Below are 21669 nucleotides of genomic sequence, written 5' to 3'. Positions count from 1 at the left end.
CTGAGGATTCCTCACCTCTGAGCAGCCATTGCCATGGGAGCAGCAGCAGAACAAACACAGAGCACTTAGGGCAGAGGTGGAGATGGGAGCTCTGTGCTTCCACCTCCCAAATGATGACAAAGCAATTACTGCCAGAAAATTCCCTCTGGGAAGGGGAAGTGAGGAAGGGAAAAAAACTGGACAAGAAACTGTAGCAACTGCATATTTTATTTTCCTTGCAGATTTTTTTTTTTTTTTTACAAGGCAGAACATGAACCTTGTGTTGAACTTTCAAGTTCCTGAGTTTGCATCTCTGAAGTTTGGAGATACTGGTTCTGACAGCCATAGCACAGAGCCCTTTTAGCATTCAGGGTTATGTAACCTCCTGGAATTTCAGAGGGACAGCAGTAAAACCCTTCTGGAACTGTCAGCACCCTCTGAAATGCCCTGCAGTTTCTAGAGGACCTTTAATAGATTCCTGATCTTCCTCTTCTTCCCATCCAGGAATTTAATTTGCTTCTCATTTCAGGGACTTGAGAGTGCCAGGGCAAGGGGGGATGGCTTCCACTGCCAGAGGGCAGGGCTGGGTGGGATACTGGGATGGAATACTGGGATGGGTGGGATACTGGGATAGGTGGGATACTGGGATGGGTGGGATATTGGGATGGAATTCCTGGCTGGGTTGGAATTCCCAGAGCAGCTGTGGCTGCCCCTGAAGTGTCCCAGGGCAGGCTGGAAGGGGCTTGGAGCAGCTGGGATGCTGCAGTGGAAGGTTGGAATGAGATGCTCTTTAAGGTCCCTTGCAGCCCAAACCATTCTGATATTAAATATATAAAATGAAAGCATTTTGTGTAATTTCAGCCAGATTTGGGCTCAGCACTGGCTGCTGGGAGTTAACCTTTTCTCAAGGACAGAAATGTCTTTTCTCCCAGCAGCTGAGGAGCCTGTGAGGGCTCAGGAGGCTGCAGGGAACCTGTGACTCCTAAACCTGGGCTTGGAATTAACCCAGGGCTGGACACTCCACAGTCCCTCTGGCCAACCTGCCCAGTGCCAGATTTTAGTTTTCCATGGAATTGCTGCATTTTCCTGTGACAAGAGGAGAGGGAGGGGGTAACCAGCTTTGACAGCTCTGCTCTGGGTGAATTCTCCATCAGGGCTGCCAGCTTAGTGCTTTAGATATTCATTAAATGCAAAAACTTCTTGGAATCTTGAGCTCTTATCCCCTTGGATAAAAATGTACAACCTCCCTTTGGGTGGCTGGGTGACATCTTTTTCCATGTAGTTCTTGTCTGTGCCGATCCCTTTAGATTTTGGGGATTAGTAAAGCTTGTCTGCAAAACTCACTCAGGGGGATTTTCAGACCCTTCACTCTGAACTGAGCTAGGCAATATTTTATTTTACAAAACGATGAGACTGATAACAAAGCATTGAGGGGATATTCCTGCAAGATACTCCATGTTTACTCTAAAGCCAGCTGGCACAGACAGCCTGAGCATCTTGGGGGAGGCAACCTGTGACCCTTCAGGTGAAACTTTTGCCTTCTTTACCTTAAATAATGTCAGGAAATGATGTCCTGAGCAAGGGAAGGAGAGCCTGGAATGCCTTGGCTGCCTGTTGGGGTTTTTAGCTGATGTTCCAGGTAGATCCCATCCTGTCCCAGTGCACTGGGCAGCAGATTGAAGGGGTGTGTGCCTGAAAATGAGACAGGACGTGCAGGCAGAGTTCTCATGTTCACTCAGGTGGGAAGCAGAAGTTGCTCCTGGTAATAAATGACCTGAGCAGCCTCTACCAAGTGCTCCCAAAAAAATCTGAATCTCCTGTGTAGTCCTTAAAGGATCCAGTGTGGAGAGGGAAAGGCTCCAGGGGCTCTGGAGGGCTCCAGGAGAGCTGGAGAGGGACAAGGGCTGGAGGGACAGGACCCAGGGATGGACAGGACCCAGAGGGCAGGGATGGGTGGATATTGGGAATTGGGAATTGCCCCTGCATCCCTGGAATGTCCCAGGCCAGGCTGGAGAGCTGGGACAGGGGGAGGTGTCCCTGCCATGGCAGGGCTGGCACTGGGTGGGATTTTAGGTCCTTTCCAGCCCAAACCATTCCATGGTGACTCTGAAGCTCCTTTTTGAGGCTGCAGGTGCCACACCCTGAGGAAGGGGATGAGTGTGGTGGGCATTTCCATTCCCTGTGAGTCTGATGTGAATTTACTGGCCTGGCTGAGACAAGTGCAGCAAAGCCAGCAGAGCCTCCATGGGAGCTGCCCCATCCCAGGCTGAGTTCCCTCTGGCATTTCTGCAGGGATGGAGCTCCCAAAGCTCCCTCTGCCCATTTTGCCAGCTGGGTGCTGCCAGGGCCCTCTCCTGGCTGCTCTCTGGTGCCTTTGCAGATCCTTAACCCTGAGCTGGAGCTCTCCCAGATTAGCATCCCTGCAGGGAGCAGCTTTAGAGTTAATCCTGTCCTCAGAGAGCACTGGGGCAGTCCTGGGGCAGTCCTGGCCACCAGGAGGGCACTTTTGGCTGGTGCAGGGGCAGCTGGTTGGTGTGGCTGTGCTGGGCTGGGCAGTGATCACACAGAGCTGGGCTCTGTCACAGCACTGCTGAGTGTCCACCCAGCCTGCCCTGCCAGCCCTGCAGGCCATCCTTGTTTTTACTGCAAGTTTGCTCTCTAAGTACATTGTTAATGGTCTTTTTTTGCTTTAAGCAAGACTTTGTAAGCTCTAATCCTACATTGGTTTATATTATCAGGGCTGGTAACCGGATTTTCAGCTATCAGCCAGCTTTAATACTTGCTAAAATTGCTTTACAGGTCTGTGGGATCTGTCAGATTTGCATTTTGTGTGCAGTGCATTATCTGCACTGGGCCTTGGGAGAGTTTGGCTGCTCCTTTTTGTTTTTGGTGTCTTCTGTTGGTGGGTCAGAGGCAGAAGGTGGGTTTGGGGAGGTTGGGTTTGGAGCTGGAAAATCCTCTTTGCCCACTACTTGGGAAATCACATCATGTTTTGTGTTCCAGGTTTGATAAGGAAAAACTGAATATTGGGATGGGGACAGCAAATGAGCTGGAAGTGCCCACTTGATAGCAAATAAAAGAACAGATTTTGGGAATAGCAGAGGGGTTTTGCTGATGGTGACTGTGATCTTTGCTGTCCTGGCTCTGGCAGGGGGGCCCAGGGAAGGGGTGACAGCTCCAGCCCTGTCCCTGTCCCTGCACCCAAATTCCTGCTGGGAAGAATTGGGATTTTAATTAGCACCTGCAGTGAAAGTGCTGTGTGCAGAATATCCCAGAGCTGGGTAAGGTTTGGGAGGATTTGGCTGCTGCTGCTGCTGTTCCCAGCTCTGGGCTCTGACTCTCACTGGGTTTTGCTGCTCTTGGGTTCATATTTTGGATTGGAAATATTTCCCACTGCAATTCCTGTTCTCTGCTTCTCCAGCCCCCTCTTTATTTAAAGAACAGCCTGGCTGCTAAACCCCCCCAAAGTGGAAGCATTTCTTCAGGTTTGCCTTTCTAACCCCAATTTCCTGTTCTGCCCTGTGGAATCTTTAATCAAGGCAATATGCTGATAAATTGTTAGTTTTGTGTTTTTGCTAACAAATAGATTTGTTCCCAATATTTAAAGTTCAAGCAGTGATGTTCTCCATCAGCCTCAGTGTGGGTCCAACCCAGCACTGTCACAATGTCACAATATCAGAATATTGAAGAAGTTCTTGAATGTTTTTAACTGCTCCCAGGCTCTTCCTCACACTGTCAAGGATTTTTAATGTCTTCTATTTAATTTTTTTTTTTTAATGCTTTAAATAGTTTTATAGACACACAAATGACAGGCTCCTGTCTAGAGGAATTTACAATGGAATCTAATTAAATCCCTTTCTGTTCTGTACCACAAATAATGGTAAATAATAGTAATGTCTCTTGACACATTGCAGTGGCACTTTTATCTCCAGAGCACTTTGCAAAGCTAAATCAAATATTACCAAAATTATATTATATTAGCAAATAAAATATTGAGAGTGGGGACACACAGGAATGGGACACATGGAGTGAGTGTCACACACACAGTGTCACACACACATTATTTGACATTATTTGCATTAGTTATTGCACATATTTATTTTTATATAATATTATATATATAAAATATTATATATTATATATATAATATATAATACATAATATATAGTATACAATATATAATATATAATGTAGAATTCTATATAATATATTATATATAATATATTATACATAATATATTATAGATTATAGATACTATATTATATATTATATATTACATATTATATTATGTATTGTATATATTATATTATATATTGCATATTATATGTTCTATGTTATATATTGAAGTCTTTGTGTCTGCATGTATATATAAATAAAAATATGTATAGAATAATGGAGCATACATAATTGACATATATATAAATATATAAACTTATATAATAGGTATATAATACACATGAAAATATATAAATTATGTGTATAAAATATATGTTATATAATACAATGTGCATGAAAACATAGAATATATTATAATGTATATATAATATATATAATGTGTATATTATATAATATATACTGTATGTTACATTTATTTATAATATATATAACATAATTTATCCCATATATTATATTATTGGCTGCATTAATATTTACATTATTATTTAGATTATTATTTAATATGTATTTGATTAATTATATTATTAATTAGAACTAATATTTAATATTTAGCCCTAAAAAGAGGTTAGGACACATTTCAAACTCCAAGGAATCCCCTCCTGCTCCTCTAAACCCAAACCCTCTGATGGTTTTACTGGTGGCCTTTCCTTGTTTTGTGATGTGAAACAAACTCCAAGCCCCACAAAAGCCATTTTTCATCTTATTCTTTATTTCTCAATCACAGCATTATTTTTATTTTTATTTTTATTTTCTTTATTTTTATTTTTTTATTATTTTTGGAGTTGAATCTCTGCCCACCTTGCTGTGAGCTCCCAGCCCCCCTGACCCCTCCAAGTTGTTGATTTTACAGACCTGGGTCTTGTTTTTAATGAATTCTTCCCTTCTGTGCCTCAGCACTGGGGTTGTTTTTATTTACTGCAGTGTTGCACTGAATTAAGGGTTATATCCAGGGATATTTTGTGATGAATTTCATCTCCTGAGCTCCAGGCTTGCAGGTATTGTCAGCTAAGTGAAGGTAAAAATATTAAAAGCATGAAGAGATGTGCTGGCAGAGAGCAGAGAATGAGGGAATTTGTAAATATTTCTGTTTCTTCCCAGAAGAAACTGGGACCAGTTTAAAACTCTAATGCTGTCCTCAGAAGAGACAAATTCAGATGTTCTTAAAATGGAAATAAAGCTACAAGTCATTAGTCTGGGTATTAATTTTGGACCTTTCCACTGAGTTTGTCCTGTTCAAAGCTTCAGGACTTGGGGTTTTGTTCCTGTGGTGCAGCTGGAGGCTCTGGAGCAGGACAGCACTTCCATGGAGTCTGTTCTCAGCACACAGAAATCCCCATCACTCTGAGCCTTGTTTTAAGAACTGCATCAAACCAGAAAAAAAAAAAGAATATTTGTGTCTCTGCTTTGGCTGCCAGTCCCTGTTACCTGGGGATGTCACATGGTGCAACAATCCATTTGAAATCTTCCAGTATGTGCCTTTTGCCCAGCTGATCCTCTCCTCCCCTGTCAGTATTCCCAGGGGAAATCATGGATGAGAAGATGTCCTACAAGGAGTTCCTGGACCGTAACGACTCCTGGCCAGCAGAGGAGAGGGAGCTGTGCTTCAAACCCCTGGACATGGCTGGTAGGAGCTGAGCAGCCTGCCCTGGGCTCCTGGGGGCTCTGTCCCTGTCCCCTTTCTCTCCCATCCCTGCCCCATGGGTGGAAATTCCAGTTACATAGGGTTTAGCTCCTGGTGCACAATCCCAAAATCAGCTTTTCCTTGGGATGGTGCATCCTCATCCTCTTGTTCCAGTCACATTCTTGTCCCCTGGCTGCTGACCCTGCCTCTTGTGTCTCTGCAGATCCCTTCAGCATCCACAGAGGGGAGAACCTGCCAGATTTCCCCTTCCCCACAGACATGAAGAACGTGCCCCTGTTCCCAGGCCATGCTGAGGCTGCCAGGGACATCCTTGGTGAGTTTTCTCTTTTCTCTTCTCTTCTCTTCTCTTCTCTTCTTCTCTTCTCTTCTCTTCTCTTCTCTTCTCTTCTCTTCTTCTCTTCCTCTTCCTTCTCTTCTCTTCTCTTCTCTTCCTCCTCCTCTTCCTCTTCTCTTCTCTTCTCTTCTTCTCTTCTCTTCTCTTCTTCTCTTCTCGTTCTCTTCCTCTTCTCTTCTCTTCTCTTCCTTCTCTTCTCTTCTCTATTCTCTTCTCTTCTCTTCATCCTTCTCCTTCTCATCTTCTCTCTTCTCTTCTCTTTCTCTCTCTTCTCTTCCCCTTCACCTTCCCCTTCCCCTCCCGCTTGCCCCAGTTCCCCTTCGGCCCCGTTCCCCTTCCCCCCCTTCCCCTCCCCTTCCCCTTCCCCTTTCCCCTTCCCTTCCCCTTCCCTTCCCCTTCCCCTTCCCCTTCCCCTTCCCCTTCCCCTTCCCCTTCCCCTTCCCCTTCCCCTTCCCCTTCCCCTTCCCCTTCCCCTTCCCTTCTTTTAATGCCTAAAACACAGATACTCAGCAAAGTGCTCTTCAGGATTTCACTCTTGGATTATTATGTTTATATTAGATTATTTAGGGATTACCATCAGGAATTCATGGGAGCAGAAGCAGAAAGCCAAAGGAAATAATTTGCCTGTGTTTACTCTCTTACACCTTGTCAGAAATTTCTGTTAAATCCAGAATTTATGGTTTGTGAAGCAGAACTAACATGTGATGCAGATTTATCTGAACTGCTGCTGAGCAGAACAGTCCAAGTGTGGTAGGATTTGAAATTTAGGAGAGGACTCACTGGGGCTGGTGATGAACAAAAGTTTTTTTATTTCCTTAGCTCCACATGGATCCATGATGGGACCTGAACAACCTTTCCTGGGGTCTCTCTATTCCCCTGCAGAGGCTCTGGACCCATCAGCCTTCATGGGCCTCGAGTCAGGCACAGAATTCCTGCCAGGAAAAGCAGGTGAGAAGCAAATGTTTTCTCTTCCTGCCTGGGTTTGGAGGTTAGCAGCTGGAAAATCCCAGTTTAGGAGTGCTAAAGAATCTTGCTGGGGAGTTGATACAGAAATTGAGTCAAGATTGGAAAGTTTCCTCTTGGTATGGACAGTGTTGGTTCAGGGGGAATGTTCTGGTGTGAGGCCCTGGCACAGGGTGCCCAGAGCAGCTGTGGCTGCCCCATGACCCCTGGCAGTGCCCCTGGACCCCTGGCAGTGTCCCTGTGTCCCTGGCATTGCCCCATGACCCCTGGCAGTGCCCCCATGACCCCTGGCAGTGCCCCTGGACCCCTGGCAGTGCCCCTGGACCCCTGGCATTGTCCCTATGTCCCTGGCAGTGCCCCTTGACCCCTGGCAGTGCCCCATGACCCCTGGCAGTGCCCCCATGACCCCTGGCAGTGCCCCTATGACCCCTGGCAGTGTCCCTGTGTCCCTGGCAGTGCCCCCATGACCCCTGGCAGTGCCCCATGACCCCTGGCAGTGCCCCCATGACCCCTGGCAGTGCCCCTATGACCCCTGGCAGTGTCCCTGTGTCCCTGGCAGTGCCCCCATGACCCCTGGCAGTGTCCCTATGACCCCTGGTATTGTCCCTGTGTCCCTGGCAGTGCCCCATGACCCCTGGCAGTGCCCCATGACCCCTGGCAGTGTCCCTATGTCCCTGGCAGTGCCCCCATGACCCCTGGCAGTGCCCCTGGACCCCTGGCCGTGCCCCATGACCCCTGGCAGTGTCCCTATGTCCCTGGCAGTGCCCCTGGCCAGGCTGGACAGGGCTTGGAGCACCTGGGGCACTGGGAGGTGTCCCTGTCATGGGATGAGCTTTAAGGTCCCTTCAGCCCCAAACCATTCTGGGATTCTGCACTGGGAGATTGAGGATGGAGCTTTTGCAGCCCCCCCTGCTTAGGCAGAGAAGTGAGGGAAGGAGCTGCCCCTTGGCCCCTGGGCTCAGGGCTGGCTCCAGCTCTAGTCTGATGGCAGGGAATTTCTGGGGGAATATTTCCCTCCCAGTAATAATGGAAAAACAGAATAGAGGGAATTGAAAATCCCCTGAGGATGAACTCCCAAGGCAGCAGAGTCAGAACCTCCCACTGGGAGGTGAAAGCCCTGGGTTCACTGTGTCTGTTCCCACAGCACCTGAGGAATACTGGATGGGAGCTCAGCAGGACATGAAGGGACCAGATACCTCTTTCTTTGTTGAGCCACCAGGTAAAAAACAGTTTTGAGCTGAATCTGCAGGAAATGTTGGTAGAGAGCTCCTGAGCAGCAGAGCCAGCTCCTCTCCTTGTCTGTCCCCTCAGGGGACAGGAGGCTGTGACAGTCACAGGGGACCTGGGCAGGGACAGCACTGCTTGTGCTGCTCACTTCAGAGTGGAGATGCATCTTTGAGGAGTGGGAATGGCTTCAAGCTGGGAGAGAGTGGGGTTGGGTGGGAGATTTGGGGGAATTCCTGGCTGGGAGGGTGGGGCGGCCCTGGCACAGGTGGGACATTGGGGTTTAGAGCAGCCTGGGCAGTGCAAGTGTCCCTGGGGTGGCACTGGGTGATCCTTGAGGTCCCTTCCCACCCAAACCTTCCTGGGATTTTACAATTACCTTGAAATTCTGGTCACAGTTAAATCTTGGAAGCCCCACTGGGACATTTTCCCATTGGGAACTCGTATGTGTGTGTGTGTTACCAAACTTGATCTTATATTCTGTGAAGAAGCTGGGAGCAGTTTGACCCTGCTGAGGGGTGGGAAGTGTTTGTGGAGCTGGGGTGGGTTTGGAGCACAGCACTCCCAGCTTTTGCCCTCCTCCTGGCATTCAGGAGTTTCCCTGGCTGCTGATTTTCCTGAGAGTGGGCAGTGAAAGCTGAGGATGGGGGAGTTCCAGGCTGGCTGACACATCACATGCCAGCAGCTCTGTGTGCCAAGACCTTTCCAGATGCTGATGCCAGATGTTGATTGCAGCTGTTTGTGTTCCCCAGTGCCCCCTGCAGCCACAGAAGCCATCAGGACCAGCCTGCCTGAGAGCCCCACAGCAGCAGCAGCCCCAGGGGAGGCTCCTGCTGCAGCCCCAGCACTGCCAGGGGAGGCTGCAGCCCCCCAGGGATCCACAGCAGGTAAATCCTGAGCACCTGTGCTGCTGGGAGAACATGGGCTGTTCTCTGCAAACACAGGTGGCACTGACCCTGCTCTGTGGGGACACTGAGGGACAGGCAGCAAATCACCTGTGTCCCACTCCAGCTGATTCTGGGGGTCCTTGCTGTCTCCAGATTTTAGCTGCAGGAAAATGCTGAGGGTGTGGTTACAGCACACTCAGGGAAGGGTTCAGGTGGGAAAAACCCTCTGAGGTCACCAGGTCCCACCCATGGCCCCAGGTGTCCCATCTGTTCACAGGTACCTTCCAACCTGCCCTTTTTTTAAAAGACTCCCTTAAAAGAAACCCCATTTTTAACATATTTATACACAGTGCCACTTGTTAGCCAGTTTCCTAATTCTTTATCCCACTCATTTCCATAATTTTCCAGGGAACATCCACACTGCTTTCAATATCTGTTTATTGATAGTCTTAGCCATGTGTAAAATCACAATCTTGATGTTTTCTTTTGGAGAAGATCATGATATCACTTAAAAAACCCACAGCAAAGTCTAACCCAAATGAGGGCTGGTTCCATTCTTTTGGTTTGCTTCACTAAAATATTGGTTTTATCTAAATGGATCCTTAAGTACCATTTTGAAAGGGACTTTCCATTTTTTTCTATTTCTTTCTGACTCCAGTTGAACATCTAATTTAGATTTAATACATTTTCCACTGATTGGGGGAAGGATATTTTTAGATGTGACTCAAAAAATCAGTAGAAATGTTATTTTTTGGTCATCAGCAATAGATGGAGATGTTGAGGGCACAGAGGGTGGGCAGAGCTTGGGGCTGTCTGGAGCTGCAGGAGAGAGCCAGTGCTTCTGGCACTGACCATTTGGGAAAGCTTGCCTCTGGACAGCTGAAACATTCAACAAAATCTGACTGAAAAACCTCCTGTTAGGGGATTTTAGGCAAATAGGAGCTTAAATGCAGAGGTTTGATTGTGCTGTGAAGTGACAAATGTTGGTTTGGAGCTAGCAGCTCAGTGTTGGGAGATGCTGTGTGAAAAATGAGGCCAGTTTGAAGGAATTTGGGATTTGTGGGAGGATTTTGTGTCAGAGCTGACCCCCCCACCAGCAGCACAAACCATGTTTGGGATGACTGTGCAGCTTTGGAGTGTGCCAGGACTTGTGCTGCTCCTGGAAAACCTGCTGGGCTCACACAGGTGGTTCCACATTTGCTGTGTAGAGGCACAAACAGCTTCCCCAGGGGATGTGTGGCTGCCCAGGAGGGGAGTGGAACTGGGACATGCTGGAATCTGCTCCTGGCAGAGCCCCTGGCCAGCTGTGTGCAGCTGGAGCACCAACAGCCCGTGCTGGCAGCAATGGGACAGGGCTGCAGCAGGGGATAAGGGCTGGAGTCACTGGGGAGCACTGGTGACAGGGGAGGAGGCAGGAGGAGACACAGGGGGTGTCCCTGTGTCATCACAGCCACAGCCCAGCAGCTCAGCTGTTCCATGGGGATTTTGGGGTTTTTCCTGACTCTGGTGCTGTGTTTGAGCAGCCATAACCCAGCAGCTCAGGTGTTCCCATTGGGATTTTGGGTTTTTTCCCTGACTCTGGTCTGTGTTCTGGTTTTCCCTGACTCTGGTCTGTGTTCTGGTTTTTCCTGACTCTGGTGCTGTGTTCTGGGTTTTCCCTGACTCTGATTCTGTGTTCTGGGTTTATTTCCCTGACTCTGGTGCTGTGTTCTGGGTTTTCCCTGACTCTGGTCTGTGTTCTGGGTTTTTCCTTGACTCTGTTCTGTGTTCTGGTTTTTCCCTGTCTCTGGTCTGTGTTCTGGATTTTCCCTGTCTCTGGTCTGTGTTCTGGTTTTTCCCTGTCTCTGGTCTGTGTTCTGGGTTTATTTCCCTGACTCTGGTCTGTGTTCTGGTTTTTCCCTGACTCTTGTCTGTGTTCTGGGTTTTCCCTGACTCTTGATTCTGTGTTCTGGGTTTTCCCTGACTGTGTTCTGGGTTTTCCCTGACTCTGGTCTGTGTTCTGGTTTTTCCCTGACTCTGGTCTGTGTTCTGGATTTTTCCCTGACTCTGATTCTGTGTTCTGGGTTTATTTCCCTGACTCTGGTCTGTGTTCTGGGTTTTCCCTGACTCTGGTCTGTGTTCTGGGTTTATTTCCCTGTCTCTGGTCTGTGTTCTGGTTTTTCCCTGTCTCTGGTCTGTGTTCTGGGTTTATTTCCCTGACTCTGGTTTGTGTTCTGGGTTTTCCCTGACTCTGATTCTGTGTTCTGGGTTTTTCCCCCTGACTCTGTTCTGTGTTCTGGTTTTTTCCCTGACTCTGTTCTGTGTTTTCCCTCTGTCCTGGCAGGTGCAGCCTCTCTTCCCACCGTGTCCCTTTCATCAGAGAAGGCTGAGGCTGGAGACCCCAACCCCCCCCCAGCCCCCTGCAGCCCTTCCCAGCCCATGGAAAGCCAGGATCTGGGATTTTCTGCTGCTCCTGAGGCCAGCCCTCCCAAAGGTGTCAAGGACCTGTCCACCCAGGGGACAGAGCTCAGCTTCACCCCAGCAGCAGATGCTGGATCCCACCAGGGGGTGGGTTTGGGCTTTGCCCCAGCACCAGGTGTGGAGTCCCAGCAGACCATGGATTTGGGATTTGCCCCAGCAGCAGATATGGAATCCCACCATGGGGTGGATTTGGGCTTTGCCCCAGCAGCAGATGTGGAATCCCACCATGCCATGGATTTGGAATTTAACCCAGCACCAGGTGTGGATTCTCACCAGACCATGAATTTAGGATTTGCTCCAGCAGCAGATATGGAATCCCACAAGACCATGGATTTGGGGTTTGCTCCAGCAGCAGATATGGAATCCCACAAGACCATGGATTTGGGGTTTGCCCCAGCAGCAGATATGGAATCCCACCAGACCATGAATTTGGGGTTTGCCCCAGCAGAAGATGCAGAGCCTCCCCATGCCTTGGATTTGGGGTTTGCCCCAGCAGCAGATAACAAAGCTCAGCACATTATGGACTCTGAGTTTGGCCCAGCAGCAGAAATCAACCATCAGCATGCCCTGGATCCTGGGCTGGCTGCTGCAGCCAAGCCTGGCCCTGCTGTGGCAGGGGAAGCTCAGCCTGTGTCTGGGGAGCTGCTGACACCCCAGGCTGCCCTTCAGCAAGACAAGTGTCCTGCAGGTGAGTGTGCCCAGCCCCAAATCCCAGAATCCCAGAATCCCAGAACCATGGGTGGCTCAGTGCAGTGATTCTGAGCTCCTGCAGCCCAGTGTGGGTTGATTTTGGGTGAAGCACCTTGGGGAGAGCTCAGCTCTGCTCTCAGGATACACAGGAGCTGCTTCATGGGGATTCTCCACTTGTGAAACATAAACCCAGAGGTTTTTAGGGTTTTTTAGTTTTCTCTGGGCATTCCCAGCAGTGCTGAGTGGGCTGAGGAGAGCCATGGGGAGGTGTTGGCTCATCCCTGCTGCTGCTTGGCTTGGTGTCACCAAAACCTCCCAATCCTGAGGGACACAGGGCTGACAAAGAGAGCTCTTGGAAACAATTTCTGAAAAGACTACAAGGCTTAGTTGAGAATTTTGGGATCTTTCCTTGGGATGACTGTAGGTGTTGAAGTGCTGGATTTTCATGGCAGGTTTGCTGTGCTGTGTGGATTTGTCTCTCTGGACAGAAAACTGTTCTCCAAAATTGTATTTATTTCATATTTATATTATCAAAATGCAGCAAATAGTCCTGGACAGAGGCAGCATATGTGGACTGGTTGTGGATGGGGTTGGAGTGAGATTTTTTTCTTCTCTTCTACTACTGTTCAGTTTAATGAAGAGGATAAATTGAAAGAGAGAAGTTTTAACAAAAAAATCCTCACTAGAATGTAGTGACTGAGAGGCAGATGGGTGAATGAAAGAGGATGTGCAAGACAATGCAGGGAGGTAGAAAGATCCTAAAAATCACATTTTGAAAGTGAGGAAACCCTTCAGAAAAAAAAACAGACAAGGGAATGATTTTTACCTTATTTAATCTGATCTAAATTTAAAACCTGATTTTTTTTACTCTTTACATTCCATTTGCAGAAGCAGCAGCAAAGGTGGAAGCAGAATCCAAAGGGCCAGAAGTTTGTGAGGATGACTCAGAGAAGATGAAGGAAAAGGACAGGAAAGCCCCTCCAAGCCCCTTGAAGGAGGAACTTGCAGGGAGCAAGGCAGAGGCAGCAGGTGGGGAATGCAGCAGGACAGAGCTGGGCTGGCACCTCCAGGGGCTGCCAGACCCACATCTTGTCCTTTTCTCCCTCATACTCAGTTGTTGCAGCAATTTCTGTCATTATTTCCCTTTCTGTTAAAATTTCAATAAAATTAATTACAGGGAGAGCTGCTCTCCCATGTAATTATGCCTTGCAAATTAGAGCTGGCTGTAATTATGCAGAGTGAGGAGTGTTGTGGTGGCTGTGGGGATGTTGTAAGGTGTAGATGAATACAAGATGATCAGCATTAGCCAGGGACTCCAGGCTGATAATGGAGTTTTTCTGGATTGAATTCCCACTGGGAAGCTGGGATAGTCTGAATTGGGTTGATTACAAAGAGGAAAAAACCCAAACAAACCCTCACCCTGTGTGGAGCCCTGGAACAGCCCCTGCTGCATTTTCTGCCCCCACACTGGCATGTGCAGAGTGTGAAAGTGCAGCTGGGATGGGACTGTGAGGAGCTGAACCAGCATCACTCCTGTGAAACAAACATTTACCTCTTTGCCTGCACTCCTGAGACCTGAAGCTTTCTGTTCTGTCTTTCATGTTGCAGCTGAAGCAAAAGGAGCAGTAGAAAATAAAGATCTTCCAGAAAAATCTGCTCCTGCTGAGGATGGTGAGACACAAAAGGAGGAGGCTGAGCACAACCACATCCAGCACACAGAACCTCAGGAAGGGAAAACCCTGCAGGAGCCCACAGGTAGGATAGAAACCATAATAAAAAACAATTCAATTTCCTCATGGAAGCCTCCTCTGGGAACTCTGCCCCTTCTGCTCCTGGCTGTGGGGCCACCTGGGCAAGCAGAAATGTCTTGGTGTGGTTCTCAGTGTTCCTGGTGCTGGGCTCCCCCTCAGGTCCCTGCCCTCTCCAAGGCTCTTTTCCCTCCATATTCAAGCTAAAACCCCCAGTCTGGGTGCTCTGGGTGTTTTCTCACTGGGACTGGCTCACAGCTGTGCTGGGGGATGGCAGAGCTGCTCCTCTCTGTGCCACCAGCACTGGCTCTTACTGTGGGACTGGAAGGGATTGTTAATTCTCAGCAGGATATTCCCAGTGAGGATCTCCCTGCCAGCACAGGAGCTGTGTAATTGCCACAGGAAGATGTGATTTTCTCCCTGCTCCACTGAGCCAGCCTCCAGAGGGGCTGGTGCTGCTCACACTTGGTGTGGAGGAGGATTTGTGGGCCAGGACTAAGTGACAAACAGCTGCTGCTCTGGGATCCCCAGGGACACTGCAGGTGACCTTGGGACAGAGGCTCTGCCTCCCACTGCTTCCACTCTGCTGCTGGGGAAACTTGGCTCTCCTGCCCCCATCTCTCTTCCCTTCTTCCCACTAAACTTCTGTTTTCCCACTCTGGAAGGATGCCAGCTAGAGATATAAAAAGGCTCTCTCTGATCTTGTCTTGCTGAGACAAAATGGATCCTTAATGCATTTTTAAAAAGCAATGGCATGTCTTTACAAGAACTGGTGCTTTTTGGTGGGGTAGGAGCCTGTGTCAGACTGTGTTTAAATAGCACTGATCTTTGGATTTGGGGTGGATGCCACAGGTGTTGGGGTAAAAACCTGCCCCAGCCCTCCTGGGGTGGCTCTGGTGTGGTTCCAGTGCTGGGAAATCCTGTATGGCCTCTTTGAGAGGGCTGCAGTCACATAGAGAATAGATTTATTGTTTCTTTTAGCAAGCAAATAGTGGCCTTGATGTTTGAGCAGGCTTCCTGTATTCCAGGTCTTCCCACTGCACAAGTCAGGCAAGCTCCCAAATCCAGGGACCGTGGGTTTGGCAGAGCAAAAGCTGCCCCAGTGCCTCTCACAGATGTGCCAGAGGAGCATCCCATAGGTGCCCCACAGCAGAAGAGTCCTGAGCCCAGAGCAGATCCCTGTTCCTCTGTGGAGCTTGGAACATCCCCTGGCTTTAGGGCTCCTCACAAAAAGGCCACCAGTGTCCCCACGGAGCCTGTGGAGAGCTGCAGAGATCCTCCCCAGGAGAACTGGGATTTGGAAAGTGCTGTTGTGAAGAAAAAGAAAAAGAAACCAAAGCAGAGGAGAAACCAGCTGGCAAGAGGGCAGGAGTGGTGGGATGAGAATGGAGCAGCCCCCAGAGCTGCCTTTGGGGGGGGATGGCAGAGCCCAGCCACGGGCAGCAGAGCTCTGGATGTGCCAAAGGATGCAGAAATCCCAGCTGGGAGTCACATCCTGGATCAGCAAAACTCCCTCCCTGTGCCTGTGCCAGCCCCAGCACAGCAGGACCCCAAATCCAGAGTGCTGGATGCCACAGCCAGGGAGGAGATGGGAGCAGAGGGAAGGAGAGGTGACAGCTGGATGCTGGAAGATAAAGGCAAAAGGAAAGAGGTTCCCCCAGAGCAGGGGGGCAAGGATAAGGTGGAGGAATCTGCTGCAGCAAAGGGACCCACCAAGCCCACAGAGAAAGATTTCCCCAAGAAAAACGAGAAGAGGGAGGACAAGGAGGCAAAAGGTGCCAACCTGAGCAAAGCAGAAACTTCCTCACAGACTAAACCTTCAGAATTGCCTCTTTGCCATAAAAACAAGGAGCCTAAAACCCCATCTCCAGGGCAGGAAGCACCCAGTGACTCTGTCCATCAGCCTTCCCTGGAAACTGCAGCCAAGAAAAACGGGGAGGAAAGCAAAGGGGCTGAGAAGGAATCCCTCAAACAGCCTCACCTGGAGGACAAGCTCCCTGCAGAGCCTCAGGCAGCTGGAGAAAATCAAAGAGGCCCAGAGGGAGGAATGAAGAGCCCAAGAGATGCTCCTGGAGCTGTTTCAGTTTCACCAAAAGCTGGGGAGGCTCCAGCTGTGCAGGGCAAACATCCCAAACATGCCAGCCCTGGGCAGGCAGGGGGCAGGGGGGTGGCAGCAGATCCCCCAGATCCAGACACAGGGAAGGGATTTGCTGCCTGTGAGCAGCAGGGTGGGAGCCAGGGGATGGACAGACCTAGGAAAAAACCCAGTGAAGGGAGAGGCAAAAGGATGAGGAGCTGCTCAGAGCATCTCCCAGAGGAGGGAGGCAAGTTCACTGCTGGAGGGAGCAGAGATGAGGCTGGAAAGGAAGGAGTTTGTGCTGCAAATGGCCAGGCTGGACACCCACCAGGCAGCCCTGCAGCAGCCTGTGCCCCAGAGAAACCCAGAAAGAGGGGCAGTGATGGAAGGAGCAGAAAAGGGGAAAGGAGCTTTCCCCAGCAACCTTTCCTTGAGGATAAGCTGGATGCAGGGGCTGATGAGGTGAAGGAGGGCAGTGATAAGGGGGGCTCTGTCCCTGCTGGGAGCTTGCAGGAAAACACAGCCAAAATGGAGCTGGGAGCAGAGAAACTGAAAGAAAACACTGGGAAAGGTGAAAGAGCTGATTTGGGGGATTTAGAGCAAGAGAGGAGCAGAGAGAAAGGCAGAAATGCTGCTGTGGCTGCCATCCCCAGCCCCACAGAGCAGGAGGAGGTGGCTGGGAGAGGCAGAGAGAGCAGAGGCACTGCTGGGCTCAGCTCAGAGAAAGTAAGGAAAAGGAGCAGTGATGGGAGAAGGAAACAGCCTGGGAGGAGCCCCTCGGGGCAGACAGCTGCCCTGGGGGCTGCAGGCAGCAGGGGCATGAGCTGGGAGAAGGACAAGGGCTCTGGTCTGCCAAGAGAGAGCCTGGGGGAGCCCAAAATCCAGGGTGGTGGTGGGACATTGTCTGAGCAGCCAAATCCTTCAGGCCAGAAAACTGAGAGTTCAGAGGCAGAAAGAGGCAGTGCTAAGGAAAGTTGGAATAAAGGGAAGGCAGCAGATGAACCCCAGGATCTCCCAGAGCACAGTCCCACCAGAGAACTGGGGATGGACAAGGCCAGGAGTAAAAGCAGAGAAGGGAAAGGCAGCAAGGCTGAGCTCAGTGCTGAGCTGGGGCCAGGTGACATCCCTGCAGTGGGACATGTCCAACAAACTCAGCCTGAGAAGGGCAGAGAGAGCTCCAGGGCTCCAGCAGCCCTGCCTGATCCTGCCAAGGCTCCTGCTCTGCCTCTGGAGCCAGGGAAATCACCCACAGGAGCTGAAGAGAAGCACAGAAAGGGGGAGCCTGAGCCACAGCAGCCTGTTCTGGAGCACGGAGAGATGTTCCCTTCTCCTGGCCTGGAGATCAGGGACAAACCTGAGGCAGGAGGTGCCAGCAATAAAAATCCAACTCCAGAGCAGCCAGCAGTGCCAGAAACCAGCCTGGCCCCAGTCACTGAGAGATCTAAAAAGAGGGGCTATGATGGAAGCAGTAAAAAGATTAAAAATGCCTGCAGGCAGCCTGTTGCTCTGGAGGGAAAAGCAGGGAGGGGGGAGGCACAGCCCCCCCTGGGCCCTGGGCTGGAGTGTGCCATGGGAGACACAGACTTGGTGGATGAAAACAGAAACATCAAAAACTGCCCCCCTGGCCCTCAAAGAGTTTGGAATAACAAAGGAAGTGATTTCAAACCCGTGTCTCAGACCACAGCAAATAGTTCTGGTGATGGGGGGGATGCTCCCTGTGCCCCCCCAGAGCAGAGAGAGGGGGATGCAGGGTCTGGGGGCCTTCCTCCTCCTCCTCCTCCTCCTCCTCTGGAAGCTGTGGCAGAGAGAAGCAGCAGAGAGCCTGGAGCTGGTGCTGAGAAGGAGTTGCAGAGCCAGAAATGTTGTGAGCAGCCCCTGGACCTGGGACACAAAGCACCTGGCACAGAGGGCTCACAGGAGGCAGGCAGAGGCAGGGGGGCTGGCTCCCAGGATGGCCAGCCCAGGGACAAAAGTCACCTTTGCCACGTGGCACAGGGGGGTAATAAAGAAATAAAACCCACTGATAAAAAGCACAGCAGTGGCAAGGCTCCCTCAGAGCTTCCTCATGGGGCTGCAGACCCAAAACCCAGAGCAGAGGCAGAGAAGGACACAGGCAGCACCTGCCCTGCCCCTGCAGGGACACCTGGGGACACAGGCAGCACCTGCCCTGCCCTGTGCCAGGCTGTGCCAGCAGCTGGCATGGACAGGAAAGCTGCAGGGGCTGAGCTGGGCACGAGGAACAAGCAGAGCTCACCCCATCAGCAGGGCTCTGAGCCTGGGGCTGCTGCCCAAAAACAGCCCAAAGAGAGCAGGAAAGGTCCCTGTCAGCCTGCAGAGGAGAGCCCTGCTCCTCCTGGTGAGGATCTCCTGAAGGATGCTCCAGTGTCACAGTCTGAGGTGGGTAAACCTGAAAACAAAAGCAAAGAAAAGGATTCTCAAAGCACAAGTAAAGGAAGAGAAACTCAAGATGCAGCTAAAGAAAGGGAATTGCAAGAAACTGCTAAAAAGGAATCTCAAGAAGTAACCAAAGAAAAGGAATCTCAGGACATAAGTAAACAAAAGGAATCTCAGGATACAAGTAAAGAAAAGAAATCTGAAGAAATAACTAAAGAGAAGGAATCTCAAGAAATAAGTAAAGAAAAAGAATCTCAAGAAGTAACTAAAGAAAAGGAATCTCAAGAAATAACCAAAGAGAAGGAATGTCAAGAAATAACTAAAGAAAAGGATTCTCAAGACATAACCAAAGAGGACTCTCAAGAAGCACCTAAAGGGAAGGAATCTCCAGAAATACCCAAAGCAAAGGAGTCTCAGGAGCCAAGGCAAGGCAAGGAGTGTCAAGCCCCACGTAAAGGAGCAGCAGGATGTGAGCAGAGAGCAGTGAGAGAGGCCAAGCAGGAGAGAGGGAAGGTGCCAGAGCAGCTCAAGGGCTACCTGAGACCCACCAGGGCACGGGGGGCTGCAGCCCCTGCCCCAGCCCGGCAGGACAGAGGTGTGTGAGTGCCACAGCTGGACTCTGTGAGTGCCACAGCTGGATTCTGAGTGTGCTGCCCTGGCATGAGCCCCCTGGGCACCAGTGTGGCATTGGGGGGTGCTTGCCTGGCTCACTGGGCTGCTTCCCAGAGTTTGGGGGGCTGGAAGCTCTCTGAGATCATTGGGTGCACCCATTGAGCTGTGTCAGTGTGGGGAATCAGCATTTCTGGGTGTGAGGCTGCCTTGGCTTCTTGCCCCTGAGCTGTGCCAGTGGCTCCTGCCCAGGGCTGGAGGATGCCAGGGGCAGGGAATGTTCTGGTCCTGTTGCTCACAGGCTTTGGGTTCATCCCACTCACACCAGCTGCATCCCCTTCTCCTCCTGCTGCTGGTTTGGCTTGAGCCTCCTTGAGCCACCTCATCCATAAAATGTGTTTCCTTCTAGAACCAAAGAACCTTTTCCAAAGGTTTAGCAAAAAAAGGTTTTCCAAAGCTCTAGCAAAACAATGATGGGACTGATGTAAATGTGGGGACTTTGTCCCTCCTGGGAGACTTTGGATGGGCTGGGCAGCCTGGCTGTTCTCCAGGGAACAAGGTCCCTGTGCTCACTGGAAATGAGCTGGAATTCATCCCATACAGCTGAATCCAGTCCTTAGAAATTCTCAGCTATGGATGGAGATGAAATTACAAATATTCTCACACTTGTGCTCACTCTGAAGCTTCCTCAGAGAGAGCTGCAGCTCTGTGAGCCCCACTGAGCCCAGGTGGGCTGGGAAGTTCAGCCCTGCCCTCAGGTGCTCTCCATTTTTGCCTTGTCATCAGGCATGAAAGTTTGCTGCTGTTCCTGTGGAGTTTCTCTCTGCCAGTTTGCATGATGCAGCCACTAACTCACCAGACCCCGAGCTCCAGAGTGCCTTAACATGCTGCCCAGGTTTTTTGAGAGGTTTTGTAATTTTAATGAGTGTTGCATAACCTGAAGTAGTTCTATTTTAGTGGAAGTGTGTTCTCTGCATGAACTTGTGCCTGCAGAAGTGATGCTCTTTGGTGCATGATGCAACAAAACAGAGGGAAAGCTGAAGGCAGCATCTTTTACAAAATCAATGTTTCTTCAGAGCCTTTCCATTGTCTGCCAGGAGTTTTTGAAAGGAAAACTCCTCCTGAATATCTTGCACAGGTAACACTGCTTGGATTGGTGTCCTGCCTCAGAGTAGCCTGTCAGTAAGTTGGCACAAACTTTGCACTGGAAGTTGTCCTGATGTGAGTTTACTCAGGTTTTTGATAACCTTCCACTGATTTCCTCCTTTTTCAGCACTTTGTAGAGTCAGCAGTTGGTTTGTTGGTGATTTTTAGGGGAGCCCAGCTCTGAATTCCCCCAGAGGTGCTCCAGGGAATGAGCACAGCTCCAGCCCTGCCAGAGCTCCAGCAATGTTTGGACAGCACAGGGGGGGATTTTGGGGTGTCTGTGCAGGGCCAGGAGCTGGATCAGTGATCCAGTGGGTCCCTCCCAGCTCAGGAGGTTCCATGGTCCCATGGCTGAGGTGGTTTGGAGCTGCTGGTGCTGTGTTCCACAGCAGCTGAAGGTGCTTTGCCATCCCAGAATCCCAGCATCACTAAGGCAGCCCCTCCCCAGCAATGCTTTTGTCTCCATGTCCATCAGCCTGGCCCTTGCTGGAGCAGCTGTTGCACAGCTGTGCATCCCCCTAGGCCTGGCTGAGCCCCCCAGCTGGCACCAGAGCTGTGCCAGGGCCTGGGCTGGGATTGGCACCTCAGCCACAGCCAGGGCTGGGTGGAGGGAGAGCTCTGAGATCCCTGTCCCTGTTCTGAGATCCCTGTCCTGATCTGAGATCCCTGATCTGAGATCCCTGTCCCTGTTCTGAGATCCCTGACCTGATCTGAGATCCCTGATCTGAGCTGGGATCCCTGCTCTCAGATCCCTGTCCCTGCTCTCAGATCTCTGTCCCTGCTCTCAGATCTCTGTCCCTGCTCTCAGATCTCTGTCCCTGCTCTCAGATCCCTGTCCCTGCTCTGTGATCCCTGTCCCTGCTCTCAGATCCCTGTCCCTGCTCTCAGATCCCTGTCACTGCTCTCAGATCCCTGTCACTGCTCTCAGATCTCTGTCCCTGCTCTCAGATCCCTGATCTGCTCTCAGATCCCTGTCCCTGCTCTCAGATCCCTGCTCTCAGATCCCTGATCTGCTCTCAGATCCCTGTCCCTGCTCTCAGATCCCTGTCCCTGCTCTCAGATCCCTGATCTGCTCTCAGATCCCTGATCTGCTCTCAGATCCCTGTCCCTGCTCTCAGATCCCTGTCCCTGCTCTCAGATCTCTGTCCCTGCTCTCAGATCCCTGTCCCTGCTCTCAGATCCCTGATCTGCTCTCAGATCCCTGTCCCTGCTCTCAGATCCCTGTCCCTGCTCTCAGATCCCTGTCACTGCTCTCAGATCCCTGCTCTCAGATCCCTGTCACTGCTCTCAGATCCCTGTGTCACTGCTCTCAGATCCCTGTCACTGCTCTCAGATCTCTG

General features: G+C 50.4%; 1 protein-coding gene across 1 annotated transcript in view; it reads left to right on the top strand.

Annotated features, from left to right (window-relative positions):
• Positions 1-21669, top strand: part of MAP4 (microtubule associated protein 4) — a 93661-nt gene that overhangs the window by 28385 nt on the left and 43607 nt on the right. The window contains exons 4-11 of the mRNA XM_079301197.1: positions 5666-5779; positions 6000-6110; positions 6951-7079; positions 8239-8313; positions 9071-9205; positions 11529-12353; positions 13244-13384; positions 13964-14110. Of these exons, the coding sequence (XP_079157323.1) occupies positions 5666-5779; positions 6000-6110; positions 6951-7079; positions 8239-8313; positions 9071-9205; positions 11529-12353; positions 13244-13384; positions 13964-14110 (1677 nt within the window). The remainder of the gene's footprint in view (positions 1-5665; positions 5780-5999; positions 6111-6950; positions 7080-8238; positions 8314-9070; positions 9206-11528; positions 12354-13243; positions 13385-13963; positions 14111-21669) is intronic.

The sequence above is a fragment of the Erithacus rubecula genome, assembly GCF_903797595.1.
Source record: "Erithacus rubecula genome assembly, chromosome: 3".
Taxonomy (NCBI): Eukaryota; Metazoa; Chordata; class Aves; order Passeriformes; family Muscicapidae; genus Erithacus; species Erithacus rubecula.
This window is presented reverse-complemented; position numbering and strand designations above follow the sequence as displayed.